This window comes from Puntigrus tetrazona, chromosome 17 (genome assembly GCF_018831695.1).
Source record: "Puntigrus tetrazona isolate hp1 chromosome 17, ASM1883169v1, whole genome shotgun sequence".
In the NCBI taxonomy this organism is placed as follows: Eukaryota; Metazoa; Chordata; class Actinopteri; order Cypriniformes; family Cyprinidae; genus Puntigrus; species Puntigrus tetrazona.
This window is the reverse complement of record NC_056715.1, coordinates 2,105,568-2,122,560: the sequence shown is the minus strand read 5'-3', so window position 1 is coordinate 2,122,560 and position 16,993 is coordinate 2,105,568. Positions and strand designations below refer to the sequence as shown.

Sequence of the window (16,993 nt, the reverse complement as noted above, 5' to 3'; positions counted from 1 at the left end):
CTATCTCTCTCTGTCTCTCTCTCTCTCTCTGTCTCTCTGTCTCTCTCTCTCTCTCTCTCTCTCTCTCTCTCTCTCTCTCTCTCTCTCTCTCTCTCTCTCTCTCTCTCTCTCTCTCTCTCTCTCTGTGTCTCTCTCTCTCTCTCTCTCTCTCTCTCTCTGTCTCTCTCTCTCTCTCTCTCTCTCTCTCTCTCTCTCTCTCTCTCTTACCTATACTATATATATACATTCCCTTCTGGAATAGCTAAGATTCTCTAATGCTAACAAATGATGCATTTATGTTACAAAATACAATAAAAGAGTATGTGAAATATTTTTATATTTTACACATTTTTTATTTGAAAATTCCAGGCTTCGCGTGGACTCGTGATCCAGCAAAACATTATATATTTTATTTAATTCACAGAAAGCCCAAAAGAACAGCTTTTTATAGAAATCTTTTGTAACATAATAAACGTCTTCCCTGTCACTTTTGATACATTCTTGCTCAATAAAAGCATACAAAAGCACACAAAAAACTCAAAAGCATAGTTCTTAGCGTACTTAGAAAATCTTACTGAGCTCAAACTTTTGTATATTCCTGCACTCAGGTGACACTGAAGTATATACTTGAATCTATTCAGAAGCTATTCGCTCTCTACCCAAGAAAGGAAGGGGAGGGGGAATTATTTACCCTATAGAAAACATACCAGCCAACCAGAAACCAGAGCACAGCTGAAATGCAAGAGTACAAGATAAACAAGCACAATGCAATCAAATTTAGCAAATGTCCATTAGTGATTACCTACATTAGCACATACTTACTGAGGCTACTGCGTGTGTGTATGTAGTGGTGTGAAAATGCTGTATGTGTGTGTCTGTGGGTAATGACGCATGCAGGTGCGCTCAACAGTATCGCCACCATATTCAGCACATATACATTCAATGTGGGGTCTTTGGAAACAGTCATAACAGGGGAAATGGTTATTTCTTTGGTGTATTTGTGAGAGCTGAGCGGTGCTCCAGAACCTACCTAGACAGCATTTTGAAGAAACCATCGATACACTGCCATCATGAAAGCTATTCAAAACAGCACGATTAACTTCCTTTTGCTATTTTTTTTAAACATCTTTTAAGATTAAAGTATGACATCAGTAGCTTAGAAACGTGCTATTGTCTAACTCTATTGGAATTAAGTACATAATTGACAATTTCCCAATGCAGCTCATTGCAATAATAATACGTTTTAGTCTTTGATTAGATTTTTTTGTACCTGAAATAGGGCTAAATAAAATATAAATATAAAAATTAAAAATAAATATTAGATGAAAAGCTTAAAACTAAAAACGGAATACTAAATAGGACATAAAAGGATGTGAGGGAGGAAGGAAGAGAGAGGTATATCCTAAAATAAAATAAAATAATATGAAGGAGGAAGAAAGAGAAAAAAATAACAATAATAAAAGAATTAAAATGAATTAAATTAAATTAAATTAAATGAGGAAGGAAGGAGGAGAGAGAAATTGCTTAAAATTAAATAATTCAATTTCCTAAAATCAAATCAAATTTCTTAAAATAAAATATTAGATACTAATAATAATTACAAATGTTGCCTTAGCAACTAAATAAATTACATTTATGTTGAAATAACAACATGACCAAGAGTTAAAAAAAAAAAAATATATATATATATATATATATATATATATATATATATATATATATATATATATATATATATATATATATATATAAATTATATATCACATAAAATCTACATTTCTAAAATAAAATAAAAAAATGAGGGAAGAAGAAAGAAAGAGGAATATCCTAAAATTAAATGAAAATTTAATAATTACAAATGTTGTCTTACCACCTAATTTAATTTTATTATTATTATTCATTTATTATCAACATGACTAAAAGTTAAAAAAAAACAACTGTATAGAAATATTTTGTATTCTAAATAACAGTAAATATATGATAACTAAATAAATATAAATAATATATATAAATAAATAAAATCTTTAAAACTATTTTACCTATGTTAATAAATACAATATAACACTGTATAAAAAAATAACACTGATTTGATTTTAATGACTGTTTTCCTTTTGTTCAGTAAACAGTTTCAGTACTGTTTTGGTGGCCTTTTGGGTCCAATATAAAATCAGAGTCCTGGAGCAAAAGCAGTTGGGAAACACTTAAGTAAATCATGCAATGGAAGGCAGATCGCTATGTAGACAGTATATACAGGAAAGCAGCTCGCTAGGTTTTGGAACAGAGTTCTGGAGTGTGTGAGAGAGAAAATTAAAGACAGAGAGAGAGACAAAGGAGAAAGAGGGAAGGCGAGAGAGGGAGGGATGAAGGAGAGACACACAGGAGAAGGCGCTGTGATGTTGTGATTCCCATTAAATACCACCTGCTCCGGCTCTATAAAGCAGCAATGTGTCACACTCACACACAGCCTCTGTCGCTCCACACACACACACACACACACACACAGACGCCTGCTCTACTGCCTTCACACTCCTGACACAGAGCAACACATCCCTGCGCTTTATCACAAAAGAACAACATAAATCGAGTAGAATTCCTGACCTTCGCAACAAAAGAAACCAACCTGCATTTGGGTGAATCTCACGAAACCTGTCAACATGTTTAGATCAAAAGGAGAAAAATATTAGAAATAATAAATTATATTGCCTAATTAAAATTCAATACATAATACATAAAAATATATTACATAATGTAATATTTTTTATGAAATAAAAGTGATATATGTACTATACATATTACTAAATATGTACTATAGTTATTCTTATTTTTTAACATTACAATAAATATATATATATATATATGTATGTGTATATATATATATATATATATATGTGTATATATATATATATATATATATATATATATATATATATATATATATATATATATATATATATATATATATATATGTATATATATATATATATATATATATATATATATATATATATATATATATATATATATATATATATATATATATATATATATATATATATATATATATATTGATCAGTTGAGAAGAGTTGAGAATCCAAACAGCAAATTAAGTTGCATTTTACATGTTCTGACAGATCCTATAGCTTTGAACAAACGGTTCTTGTGTGAAAAAAATCCTTTTAAGGCTGCATCTGGGAAAAGCGAGATGATCAGATCTTTTGATTTCACATGCATAAAGACAGATAACAATGCCTCATAAACCTCGGCACTCAAAGGTACAGCTTGAACGAACAAACCAGTGAGAAAGGAGAACATCTGCAGGGCAGCAGCACGAAAGAACATGGAAGGTTTGGCTGAGCCGAGCTTTGATCAGCGAGCGCATTAGAGCGTGTTAGATTAGACTAAGATCTATTCAGCATGTCAGCGCGCTAAAGGTGCTGTGCACACACACACACCGACGCTTCCAGCGCAGCAGCGGTTAACAAGCTAATGTATGATCGACAAGCAGCAAACAAAAGATGAGAAACTACAGGTTAATTGGTTGAAAGTACTAAAAACACGTCTCGTGGAAGGAACAGGCTTGATTTCTTGTGACAGTCGGTGATCTCTGAGATGAATGGGCAGTCAAGTTGCCTTTCGAAGGTTATGTACAGCCACAAATACTGCATAGTTACTACGTAGTTACCAGAAATACTGCAAGTTATTCTGGAAGTTGTTTTTGTTTTTTATGTTGTAAAATGTCTGGTCAACATACTTAATAATGTACTCTATTCTTTACATGGATAGAATATATATATATATATTTATGTGTGTGTGTTTGTGTTACTATTCATGTATTGTTTTTGTTATAACTGTAAAAACCATTGTTTTAAAAACCATTTTTGAAGAAAATAATATTTCAGTCTTTCTACTACAAAATGTCATGTTTAATTCAATGCATTACTGGCCAATTTTAGTAGCTGTGTGTGTGTGTAGATGTTATATGTAGTGATATATGTGATATATATGTTGTATTATAATATTAATCAATACGTCATTTAGCTATTATTTAACAGCTAATTACCACTTATATAGGACCATATATAAATATCTTTCTACAATCTATGAATTACCATTATAAACGTATTTTATTTGTAAATACATAACTATATAATGATTATATTTATATATCCATATATCTAGATTTATTGTAAAAAAAAATCACCATTATAACCCTATTAAATAGACATTTTCATGAAATATAAAATATATATATAAAAGATTGTACTAATTTACCAGACTAAAAATGCAAAATCAATTCAGGTGTACTGAATTATGGGATATGGTGATCTATGCAGCGCAAACTGTATCATCTAGTACACATTTTCATGTAACAGAAACTCCCTGCAAGCCGCAACAACAGTAGTATGCTGAACATACTCAAACACCAAGAAAGAGCAGAAAACAGGCTGATCTTTCCTCACTTCTCTCTTACTGTAAGATATGACTAATGGCTGGGTCAGTGCGCCCGATGAGCGGGAAGATTAGTTCTGACCTTGAACACGACCTCCGCAGGTTTGGAGGGGAGAGGAAGGGGGAAGGAGGAAGAGGAAGAGGGGGCCGCCGGCGAGCCGTTATTTCTCTCGTCATTAGGGGTTGTTTCCAGTCCGAGGCTGGGGGTGGGGGTGGCGGTTATTAATTTCATTTCTTTATGATTCACAATCTGCTCTTTTGAAATATGCCATATGCTCGGAGCAATCGGAGGATGACAAGTGCCGGAATCAGTCCGGTAAAGGAAGCCTAAATGAGGCTGATTTACGGCCCCTGCCTCCCGGCGAGTCTGGCTTTCCGCCTCCCCCTCTTTTTTACGATAAACTCCCCCAGCTTGAGGAAACAGCGGGCCGTCCCGGCGCGGCCTGCATGCGTACCCCTCTCCCAATCAATCCCACATAGAGGCCTGATAGCGCGTCACCGGAGAACCCCGCGAAAAAAAGCTGATAACCAACATGGAGGCCCAGCACATATTTATTAGGGCACGCAATCAATACAGAGGAGCAAAATCAGTTTGTTTTAATCATGAACAAACATATTGACCTAACACAATGTAGGCCACTTTATCTGAGACTAATAAAAATTCATGGACTGTAAACAAGGCGAGGTACTATCTCCGCTTTGCACTCTTTCTCTTCCCCTCTCGCGTTTCTCTGAAATGAACTTTTACTGAAATGTGTTAAAATGACTGAGTGAGTCTGGCCGTGGAACGTGTGACAGCACGACAGAGATTGAAATGGAAGACAATCTAATCGCAGGATCGCGGTATTGTAATATTCAGCTGCGGCTGTGCTAAATTGGTTTAAGAGAATCAAAAGTCAAGGCTCATTTGAAATATTACTGATAAATCTATAATTTTACATTCTGCATTATATGCTTCCAGTTTAAGATAAGAAAGAAAAAATTACAATTATACACGATTTAGTAGACGATTTCTTATTTAAAGTGACTAACAGTACATTAGGGACAGTCTCCCTGGAGCAAAAGTGAACAGGACTCTGTCCATATTGAACGGCAAAAAAATGTGAACCAATCAAAGCATTTTATGAGATTTAATAATGGGTTAATTGATAAAACTGCCTTACAGTTTTTTTTACAGTACTCACCATCATTTCATCAAAAAAGTTAGTTTGATAAATAATAAATGATGCAACTCATCTTGATGAAACTACTGTTTTGTCATATTCGTAGCTAGATATGCTAGGACATGATGTAAGTTTTGGATTACCAACCCAGATGTTTAACCCCCAGGACATTTCCATCAATACTAGGAACAGTTCGTTCATCCAGAAATGAAAACTGTCATCATTTGCTCATCCTCATCTTGTTCCAGTTCGTTATGGCTTACCATCTTCTGCTGAACAGTTTTGCTTAGCATACAGTAATCTTTCTCATAAGAAGAGGTGTTGGTGGTAACGCAACACAAGTTACATAATCAGATTACCTTTTTTTAAGTGACTAGTAAAGCAACATGTTATTTTTAAATTTACGGCAAAACACCTGATTTTTTTTTTTTTTAAGTAATCCAAGTTTTCCCAGTTATTTACTTACAACACCCATATGTTGAGAGAAATTGTTTGTGATGTGCTTCCTTCAGCCTGACAAAAATATCACTTTTGGGGTTTTCATCATTAACAATATTCAGCGAGCCTGGCTCGGGTCTCTAAAATGTAACATCTAAATTGAATCAAATATTTTAAAGAGTTATTTTTGTGATTCAACACATTTTTATTATCCATTTCTGACATAAAAATATTAGAAGACTTTGCAACTCTTACTTTTGTGGACTACTTCACACAACACTGGAAAAAAATGATGTAGAAACCTTTTTCGCTCAGACATTTCACACATTTTTATTGTTGTGCAAAACACACTTCAATAAGTGTGTTTTACAAAGTTTAAGCGTGACTTTTTTGTATTTACAAGTAGTAAAAAAATCATCTATGATATCTTACATGATATATGTGACTCCTGAAGTAGCACAGGTATGTTTGCAGCAATAGGCAAAAGTACATTGCATAGGTCAAAATTATACATTCTTCTAGTATATTAGTATTAGTATACTAATTCACGATCATATTTTGTAAATTTCTGTAAATATATCCAAACTTCATTTTTGATGAGTAATATGAACTGCTATATCTTTAAAGGCGTTTTTTTCTCAATATTTAGATATTTTGCACCTTCAGATTCGGGATATTCAAGAGATGGTTGTATTTGGTCGATTACTGTCGTATCCTAACAAACTGTACGGAAAGCTTATTTATTCAGCTCACTTGTCATTTCTGAAGCCCGAAAGCTCTAGTCCCTATTATGAAGAGCTCAAAATATCTTCTTTTCTGCCGCGTTGTAAAAAGACATTTATATGGGTCTTTAACAAATTCCGAAATGAAACTGTGCGAGAACCCATTTACCTTATACATGTGATGCTGCTGCTCCTCTGACATCATCAGATCATGGCTGTCCGTCACTATGGATTCCATGTCCATCAGCCAATCCCAGAGCTCCTGGTACTCGGCCTCAAACTCCGATAGGCTGAACGAGAAGAAGAAAAATGAGACGGGCAGAAAGAAGTTCACAGCTTCTCCAGCTCAGGTGAGGTCTGGAGAGACAGTGTACGGACATATTTCACCGAGTGAATATTTGACAAGCGGAGGTAATTACACCATCCCGTTAGCGGGCAGTGCACCGAGGCGCAGTGCGTCGTGGGTATGTGAAGTGTGAACGGAGTCAGGGAGCACGAGGGATCTTTAACCTGCGCTCTGAGTGACGGCTCGTGAGGCAGAACGTCTTAATTAAACATGACTTCACCTCCCTCTCGCTCGACGCTGCCGTCAGCTCAACGGTGAAGCGCAATCGGTATTTTTTAACCGCACCGGGATGATTGCGTGTGCATACGTTTACACTATAACAGCAGCACATCACCACGCGCGCACAAACAAACATATTAGCGTCTGAGCTTTGCTTAGATTTGCGCCTCAGCAGGAGGGCCGCATGTTTAGAAACATTAGTGGGAAAATTGTTTGGAATTCGCAGCGCTTTTGAGCGCCTTGACAGTTATGTCAAACTAGCACCATTTTCCCCCTCTCGCTTTTTCAAGCGGTCCTGTTGTCCCCGAAGAAGAAAAACTATGAATGAGATTACACAAATAACGATCAAAGAAGGGTGCGAGAGAAAAAAAAAATCAACATTTCCTTTTTATTTCAATCCAGCGCAGACACAAAGGAAACGGGAATGCGCTATCGAATGCTAGCGCGTATGAAATTTCAACAAGGATGGAGCTGCGAATTAGCATTTCCAAGCAGGCGCTGATTAAACAAAACGACGTTGGGGAGTACGTGAAAATTTGAGCCGTGTTTGTACGCAAGACATTGATCAGAACAAAACGGCAAAGACAGCAAATTAGAAACAGTCAGACGTGTGCGGCGGAAGTGTGAAGACTCCCTTAGGCACTGCGTTCTTCGACTGATATTAAAACTCAATATGCTGTTTGTGAGTTAAACAGCATCTTTCTGTATTCTTGCATACCGTATTGTTTTCCGTACTCTCCTTTTTTTTCCCCTCGCTAACATAAATCTAAATGCTTGTAAAACAAGCTCTCGGGGCATCCAAACAACATTAACAACGAATAACGAAAAACAAGTAGGAGAAAAAAAAAAAAAAAAGTAAGATCCATTTAGCAAACGTGCATCATGGGATATTGTTCTGTCAGCATCATTTTCTCCTGCCCGCTTTGGTTCGTGAGCAGAACAATTGTACATGCTCTCCTCTAAAACGTGAACTCTTTTGAAGATTGATGCCTGCACTTGGGTGAATAAGCGTGAACCCCAAAATAATAATGCTAAATAAATTTTATATAATGTAGATGTAAAAATAAAAAATATATATTTTTATATTGACGATTTGCATGTATATTATGAATATAAATAATAGAAATATTATAACTAAAGATTACTGCACAAATTATTTATACACACGTGTATGTCTATACATGCACATATATATATATATATATATATATATATATATATATATATATATATATATATATACACATATTCAGAGTGTTATGATGTTGTCGTACATTTCACAATTTAAAAAAAAAAAACTAACAATAATAATCCAGCAATTCAATTCTTATTAGTAGTAGTAGACTACTAATGTACATTATTAATTTCAATTAAAATGCTATTTCAAACTAACACAACGTCAACACGCACAATAAAACTCACTTGGTCTCTTTAAACAAACAGACAAAAAAAAAGTGCATTATTTTCTATGCTTTTTTAAATCTTGAAAGGTTTTAAGAGACCGATCCACCTGTTCATCAGCTCTCACGTGGAGCGTTTTTGTCGACAAGCATTAGCCGTTAGCCACTTGAAACGGGCTCCTCCGGGTCAGCGCAGCGCTGACACTCCTGTGAGACAGAAATGGATGCCTCTCCGTCTTTCTTTCTTTTCAAATCCGTTTAACGTCAACGTGCCCCCCACTCAGCACCACGCCACCTTTCTAAGAGGGGGAGGTGGTCTAATTCATCAGAGCTCACCCTGAGACTCACCGGGAAAGGTTGGGCCGGCTGTATTGACACCCCTCACATCTCATACGAAGTGACAGTTTTATAGAAAGAGCTCTTTAATTTATGGTGCTAATCCCTGGCGCCTAATGCGGGGACTTAACATCTCCTTTTCACCGCTGTCTGTTGTGTTTCCCTCGTCTCTCCTCTCCTGGAGAGGGCTTTTGATTCCTGAATGGCAGGCGTCCCATTTCTATCAGGTGCGAGGGGATGCTGGGAGCCATAGCGGTGGGCGTCAGCCCTTGATGAGGCCTGCGAGCTGGAGAGAGACACCGGAGGCCATCGAACTCGACAGCGCCTCCCTTAAGACATGTTTCCATGCAAAGGTAAGGGCCAAAGAGTCAAAACAATGAATCCTTGAGCAGGCAGCTCATCATTAAAATTCAAAGGATCATTATGGGTTTTTTACTGCAAAATAAATCATTACGATGAGAAGCTTAAAAGGATTAAAACGATGTTTGATTCAAAGCCAAGCCGAGGAGTCCGATCTGGACTCTACGGTTAACAATCAGGACTTTACTGGATTGGGAGAGAGAGAGAGGGGGAGGGTAGAGAACTAATGGACCACCAAATAAAAGGATTAGTTATTTTAGGAAAGGAAAAAAAGATAATGCAAGTCTGTAACCACATGAGGAACCACTAAGTAGCATTAGAGAAAGGTTACTTTATGCCCTTAAAATAAATCTAATCTACAGTATTGATCAAACGGCAAGATATTTGTGAAAACAAAAGAGCCATGGGACATAATATAAAATATACTTCAGGAAGTTATTGGCATTCCATGTCAGCATCATAATACGAACAGAAGCCCTTAAGTGAAGGATTTAAAAAGTTCTACTCAAAACAAAGTGCATGGAAGAGTTGACTTCCAAACAGTATTTATTAATAAAACTAATGATGAAAATAGAGATTACTATTTTACAAACTGTATCTTTAGAAGTATCACTACGTCATTTTAATATAACTTGGATTAAAATAAAACACAGTAAAACATAAACAACTGCGCTAACAATCACTTTGGGAGAAAAATATATTAATATATATATATATATATATATATAAACATTTAGATAAACTTAAATTATTCAGTTAATATTAATATTTATTGCATTTGGTCTGGAACAATCTGACAAATGTTTGTGTCATTTTTCACAGTTGTCACCAACAAAAATGTTATTTACATTATCATTTATTAAAAAGAAATTGTAATAGATATTTTTGAGTAAAACAGACAAAATTTTATATGACATTATAAAATATTATTGGATTTAAATCACATTTTTTTTAAACCACTATAGAATCATGCTAAATGTTTACTTGGTGATGGAAGCAAAATATAAAGGCACATGCTGTAATACATACTGTAATACCGTAATGTATTTATAATTCATTTATTTATCATTGCACTGAGCTAGTCACAGTGCATTCTGGGATTGCTTGTGATGCTGTTTTCAAACATGACCAAAAAATGAGGCATCTCATTTCACATTTCTCATCGTACCTGTTAGACTTGGACATCAGGGTGAAGTCGACGCTTCTTCTGTTGGAACAGTACTGTTGACTTTTAAGTTTCACTCTCATCTGATCCAGAACATCTTTCTGGGCTTCTCGATGGCTCTGTTGGACCTCCACCTGCTGACACCAAAAACAAACAGAGAAAAAATCAGATATCATTTGAACAACTTCAATTACCTCAACGCCATTGATCCGACTTCAAGAACTATTAAAAAACAATAAACTATTCGAACTCTCAAAACTATTAAACTAATTCAGACTTCTAGCATTTAGCCGAATCAATGCGGCAGCAATAAAGAGCGACGCTCGAAACTGGCGCCGGTCCATTTCAGAAAGGAGCGCGTTGGTTTTCAACAGTGATTAGGAAGCACTTGTACATGCTTTTCAAATCAGATGGAAAAAATATGTATTTCTCCTCTGTGCTTGAGAAAATTGGCTACATTGGCTTGACGGAGATCAGTTATTGTGCAAAATACGAGACGATGAATGAGCGAGCCAATAAAATCTCCAACAGACGGCTTTGATTTTTTGCTCATTTCTCAACACTTTATGAAGCGCGCCGGCTTCGCATTCTCCACCGAGCGCCCGGCGCCTGCTCGGCAGATGCCTCTAGAAAGGTCAGACGATTCCATGAATGTAAACTGCTCCTCAATCAAAGCTACCCTTGATAATAAACAAGAAAATCAACAGAAAGATGTGTCGCTTTTTCATTCCATTTATTGGGCAGGCATCAAACGCCGGGGCTCGGGCGCTTTGCTCATTTGGGAGGAATGAAATGAACCTAACTAGGAGCTCTAGAAAATTAGCGGCGCGAGCGCGCAGACTTCTCCTCTCCCTCCTCGGAGGAATTTGCTTTCATTTGCCTTCATTTTTGATTCACTCGGCTGGCTCGCCGATGCCATGTCAGGATCCTAATTACTCAATCCCACCGGATCGGCTTACACACACAATAATAACCGATGCCCACCTCCGACAAAAGCAATTTCTCCAAGCCACCTTGAGCCTGAGGACTGCTCGGCCCAGCACGCCACTTCGGTTTCGAGTCGAGGACATTGTCGTGATGGAGATTCGCCTCTCTTGTGACTCGCGTGGCTAAGACGCATTTGCATTGATCTCGCCGAACCGAGCAGAATTACCCATCTGTATTAAAAACGCAGAGCTGAAACGTATTAGAAATCTATAACCGAGCTGCTGCGAGATGCGGCTCCCATGGGTGAATATGAAAAACATCAATATCAAGCACATAAACCTACATTCATCAGCACTTGAAGGAGAAATCGGGCTATTGATGAGCGTTTGTCATAATGTACGCAGAGCCCGTTCCCACAATGCAGTGCAATCAGTGTCTGAGATAAAGGCTAAGCTTTCGTAATCTCAAGGCAGACAATGTCAACCAAAGAAAAACGCATGTAAGCCCCCTGACTTAAAAGCAAAGCGTCGCTTAATTAATTTTCCTATGGGCTGGAGTGCTCCACGTCGCCCGCCGCGCTAACAGCCGCTCTCGGCTTGCCGTACGACCTCTGTATGAACACGCGGCCTCCCGCCGAAGTGGTAAATAACCCCCTGATCCCGCACACCATGGTTCGCCTTCCCCCCTCCTGGCCTGTTTAAAGATATTCTTATTCAGATATGCAGACAGAAGGGATTTGCGTGTGAATCTCCCGTATACTTATTTCAAACAGAATCATTCAAAAACCTCTCACTCCGTCTCTCTCTCTCTCTCGCCATCAAAAGAGGTCTTGCTTTAAACTGCTAATATGGCAGAAATCGATATGAATTCAATCATTTGATGAATGCTTACCTTCTTCCCCCGAGTAAAATCGAGACTCAGATGTCAGTAAAATCTGCTGAATAGAGTCTTTTTGGGCCCTTTTGTTTACATTGTCTTCTGGGACGCTTCCACTGTCAATCAGGAGCTGAAACTCTGGCTATCATCACTTCCTATATCATGTCAGACTATGTGCACTTCACATTTTCAGTTAATGTAAACTAAACTTACTGTACAAAGTTTGAGGTCTTCCTTTGAAAGAAATTTTTACTTTTATTTAGCAAGGACATATTAAAATGACCAAAAGCGACTTTCTAATCATCAAAGAATCCTGAAGAAAATGTAATTAATAAGAAATCTGCAAATTATAGTGATTTGTGAAGTAATGGCTGCTGAAAATAATTAGAAAATTATTTAATTGTATTAAATTGTGATAATATGTTCTGTAATAATAATCCAAAATAATAATAGCATTGGAGCATTCAGCTGTATTAGATAAAAACTGCACACATTCCAAAGTTTTGAACAGTTGTGTGAATAATTAATCAAAGCTCTTATGTGTCATTTACATTTATGTAAGCGACTTTAAAAAGAACAAAGCATTTCGTCAAAGATCACTCAATGCATGCCAAGAAATTGGGGAAAATGAGGGAAAATTAAAATGTACACCAAAAGGAAAAAAACATATCTGATGAAGTTTTGGGTGCTTGGTCTTCTGACACTGTCCATCACAATTTACAAAACTGCTGGCAGTGCATGCTGCATAGTTGCTTACTGCCTCTTATGTTCTTGTTTTATTATGCAACTGCTTAAAAAAATAGTAGCACATGCTCCTGAACAAGCCTCATGATTTGGGGTGTCATGTCTGTAACACTAATGGGACACTAAATATGAACAACAGAACAACAGCCATGCCAAACACAGCAAGAATTCCCTCTATTTTTAACTGCATAATACCAAAGAGAAATAATAATGAGAACAAAAAAGTCAATAACAGTAAAGTATTAAAGGCCCATCAGGCAAAACGTGAACAGACCTGACTGATTTGCCTTCATAAGCTAGAGAGGACTGCTAAAAAACTGCAGATTGTGATTAAAAAACATGCACTGGAGAAAAACAATCACAGACATGATCGTCCTTGAGCTTTGAGGCACATGTGTTTCACATCGAACAGGAGGGCGAAATTCATCGGGATCAAATATAATCCAAACAGAATTGAGTAACGCTCTTGTGTTGCTTCATGTGCAATGAAAAAACAGAGTGAGATAGAGATAGAGAGACGGATGGATGGATGGATGGATGGATGGGAAGAAGATTCATGTGGCAGCAGTGCAAACAGGACAGAGTCTCATTGAAAGCAGCTGGGGAATGAAGAGAAACGAGAAAAATGTGGCTCTAGCATGCAGTAAAAATACAGGTGAACTGCTGGACAGGGGCCGATGGATACCTCCTAAATTCTACATTTAAGCTATGTGACAAAACACGGGGGTCGTTCATTTCTTTATCGTCTGCTCTGAATGCGAGGAGCGTTGCGGCGAGATTGAAAACGGTGGGAAGTCTCCCGCCACCCCGGCCCCCCCAGCGACCGGTGTTCAAAACAGCCAGAACATACATCGGCCTGTTTGAAATGTCTCCCATCAGGTCGGTCCTGATGTTCAGAGGCAGCATCGGAGGCGAGCGGCGCACACGCAGGCATGCTCGGAAAATAAATTCAGTCGGGAGTTGTGTGGGGTCGAGACGGCAGCTGTAAATGGCCGAGGGTTCTATCAAAGCAGCTCATAAATTTACAAATACGCCTGCAAAGCTTCACCTTCACAAACTCTACACGCGTCTGGAAAATGCTGTCGTATTGTGTCAAAAAAAAAAAAGGAAAAGAAAAGAAAACCAAATTCCCCAATTGTCATTTAAGAGGCTGTATTTCATTCGAGTGTTTTCACTTTCACGAGCAGGAAAAAGAATGCGCTGCTATTCCTTGACGGCTGGCTTTTTTTCCTCTGAAAGTTACGAGGGGAGATTATTTTTGAGGAGAGCGGGCCTCCGAGGAGCTGTAGAAGGCATGAAACTCATTTGGAAACTATTACTTTCAAATCACTAGTCATAAAGGCCGGATTTAATGTGTGGTGGGGTCTTCCAACATGAATCACGCAACTTTATGGCTCAAAATAATGGCGATTATTACAGTGTTGTCAGACAGAAGTTGCTCTCATTCGTTCGCGCTTATCTGTCTTTTGCAGCTAACTAGCTGCTGATACGAGCGCATTCATTTGCAGTTGTTCGACTGCTTGGTCAAATAAATTTGATTATGTATGCACTAAAAACACAGGGGGTCATATTTCTATGGCTATCTGCAGTGTCGCCAGAATAGATGCCACCGTAGGTGCAAGATGAATTGGTTGTGCTTTACCAAACGAGCACTTGGCGACATGCAAAATGTCTTACATTATTCAATTAAGATGCTTGAAGTTTGGTTCTTAGATGCAAATTACATCTAAGGTAAGTCGGTTTACTTACGTGCAACTATAGAGCCAAACCGATGGGTTCATGTAAAATTATATTTCTTTTCTCCTTTAAGAATCTGTGAGAAATTGAGGCTAAGTCATGTCATTCTTACGTGGAAGCCAATATAAAGAAGTTCCTGGTGAAGAACTAAACCCTAAAGAAAGATCAACCAGTCAGAGACTATTACAATAAAGATGGAAATAAAGGTAAAAGAGCTTAGAAATGATTCCTCACTAACATGAACTGTCTCTCTATGCATTTTGTACATCTTAATATTCAGCAAAAATAAAACATTGCTTTTATAATGTTACTATTGTTGAAAAGTTTGTGGTTGGTAAGTCTTTTTAATGTTTTTGAAAACATTTTGTGTTTGCCAAGACTGCATTTATTCAATTAAAAATAAGATCAGAACATGAAATGTCATTAGAGTTTAAAATAACTCCTTTCTATTGTAAAAAATTTAAATGTAATGTGTTCCTGTTATGCAAAGCTGAATTTTCAGCATCATTTCCACAGTCGTCAGTGTCACATGACTCAAGAACATGCTGATTTGCTGCTCAAGAAACATGTCTTATTCATATTAAAGCTAAAAACAGTTGTGCTGCTTCATATTTTAATGTAAACCACAATACATTTTTTCTTTAAAAAAATCTTTGATGAATAGAAAGTATTTGAAAGTATAGAAAGTATTTGAAATGGTTTTAGTGCCCTTTTAATCAGTTCAATCAGTCCTTGCTAAATAACAATTTCTTTAAAAGATATATATTTTACAGTCTTTGATTAGAAAGTGACTCACAAAATAAGTAGTTAATTCTCTTGTAAGAGTTTTTTTTTTTACTGAATCTTCATATAGAATGATGCTTCAGACAAAATGCTATGATTTATATTAGAGCTCTTTTGCTTGGTTCAATGGCTTGGAACTCTTATTGAAGAATATTTTGAAATGCCAATGAAGAAAATAAATGGGAAAAGTACTTCTGAGATCAAGACAGCTGGAAAAGTGGGCAGTCGCTGATGTGCTCTTTTTTTAAAGTCATTCAGTGTACATAGAGGGAGAAAAAAAAGTTATATCAATGCTACCTTTCATATTTTAAATCGGCCACACAATAAAAAGATACTTTGATTGAAAGTAAATTAATCGAGCACAAAAAAACAGCATCTAAAAAAAGTGATTGGCTCTTTTACCTGGAAGGAGGATCTTCCATTTCCACAGCCACCATATTGAGAACTGCAATGTCACCCATTCATCTTGTCCGAGTGGACTGTCTCCACCTATATTCGACATGCCTATGGTCAGCGTCGCTCAAAGCTGCTGAAATGAATGATTTCTGGTGGCAGTAAATCTCTGTATGTGTGAACGCCCCTGTGTACTGTCTCTGCTAAATGTCAAATATCTTCTAATGCACCATCATTTCTTAAGACAGCGTTTTAAATATCTATTTTTAAAAACCCCTCACTCTAAATCTAATTGATGAGGTCAGAATAAATTTTTAATTGGTAATAAGGGATGACTTACATTTAGCTTAAAGCAAAACAACTCCTTTGACCTTGACATGAAAGTGAGCTTTTGTCCTCGCGAAACGCATCAGGCCTTTACCTGCATATGCTGCCGCCCCTTTAAGAAATATCTTTGAAAGCTTTAGCTCCTGCAACATTTATCAGGGCGTGAAATTAGCAATTGCTAGGAGCCAAATTGCTGCTTCTTATTTAATGTTGTTGCTGAAAGGTGACATTTAATCGCTGATCCTTGCTTCCATGAAGTCTAAGCACCCCGAGACACATGCAGGAAAAAGCGCGGGGGTCTGAAACAATGTTCACGTTATGGATTAGTCAGGCAGGGGGTCGTATTGATCGGGTGATCATTTTCAATCTAATAGAGACCATCTTCGCTTTAATATGGTCTTGCTTTGCTTTAGCTTTGTCATGCATGCCAAGCAATCACACCAGGTGTGTGTCAAGAATGTCAAGAGTGGATTCTGCCGTCATAAAAGGGTGATGGGAAACATCTGGGTCATTATACAGAAACGGATTTGTGTCTCTCTCATATGTACAGTATGCGCGTTATTGTAGGCATGTGTATTTATTTTCGTGTATTACTTTGCTTGCTAGCAAATATGTAATATAAAAAAAAC

At 37.1% G+C, this 16,993-nt stretch overlaps 1 protein-coding gene across 3 annotated transcripts in view; it reads right to left on the bottom strand.

The window, feature by feature from the left end:
* akap6 (A kinase (PRKA) anchor protein 6) overlaps positions 1-16,993 on the bottom strand; it is a 130,186-nt gene that overhangs the window by 47,450 nt on the left and 65,743 nt on the right. For 2 of the 3 annotated variants that reach the window (XM_043263773.1, XM_043263770.1), the window contains exons 10-11: positions 10,581-10,714; positions 6,921-7,041 (exon numbers count right to left, since the gene is read on the bottom strand). In XM_043263773.1, coding sequence (XP_043119708.1) covers positions 6,921-7,041; positions 10,581-10,714 — 255 coding nt within the window. The remainder of the gene's footprint in view (positions 1-6,920; positions 7,042-10,580; positions 10,715-16,993) is intronic. The other variant, XM_043263772.1, reaches the window with a different exon arrangement.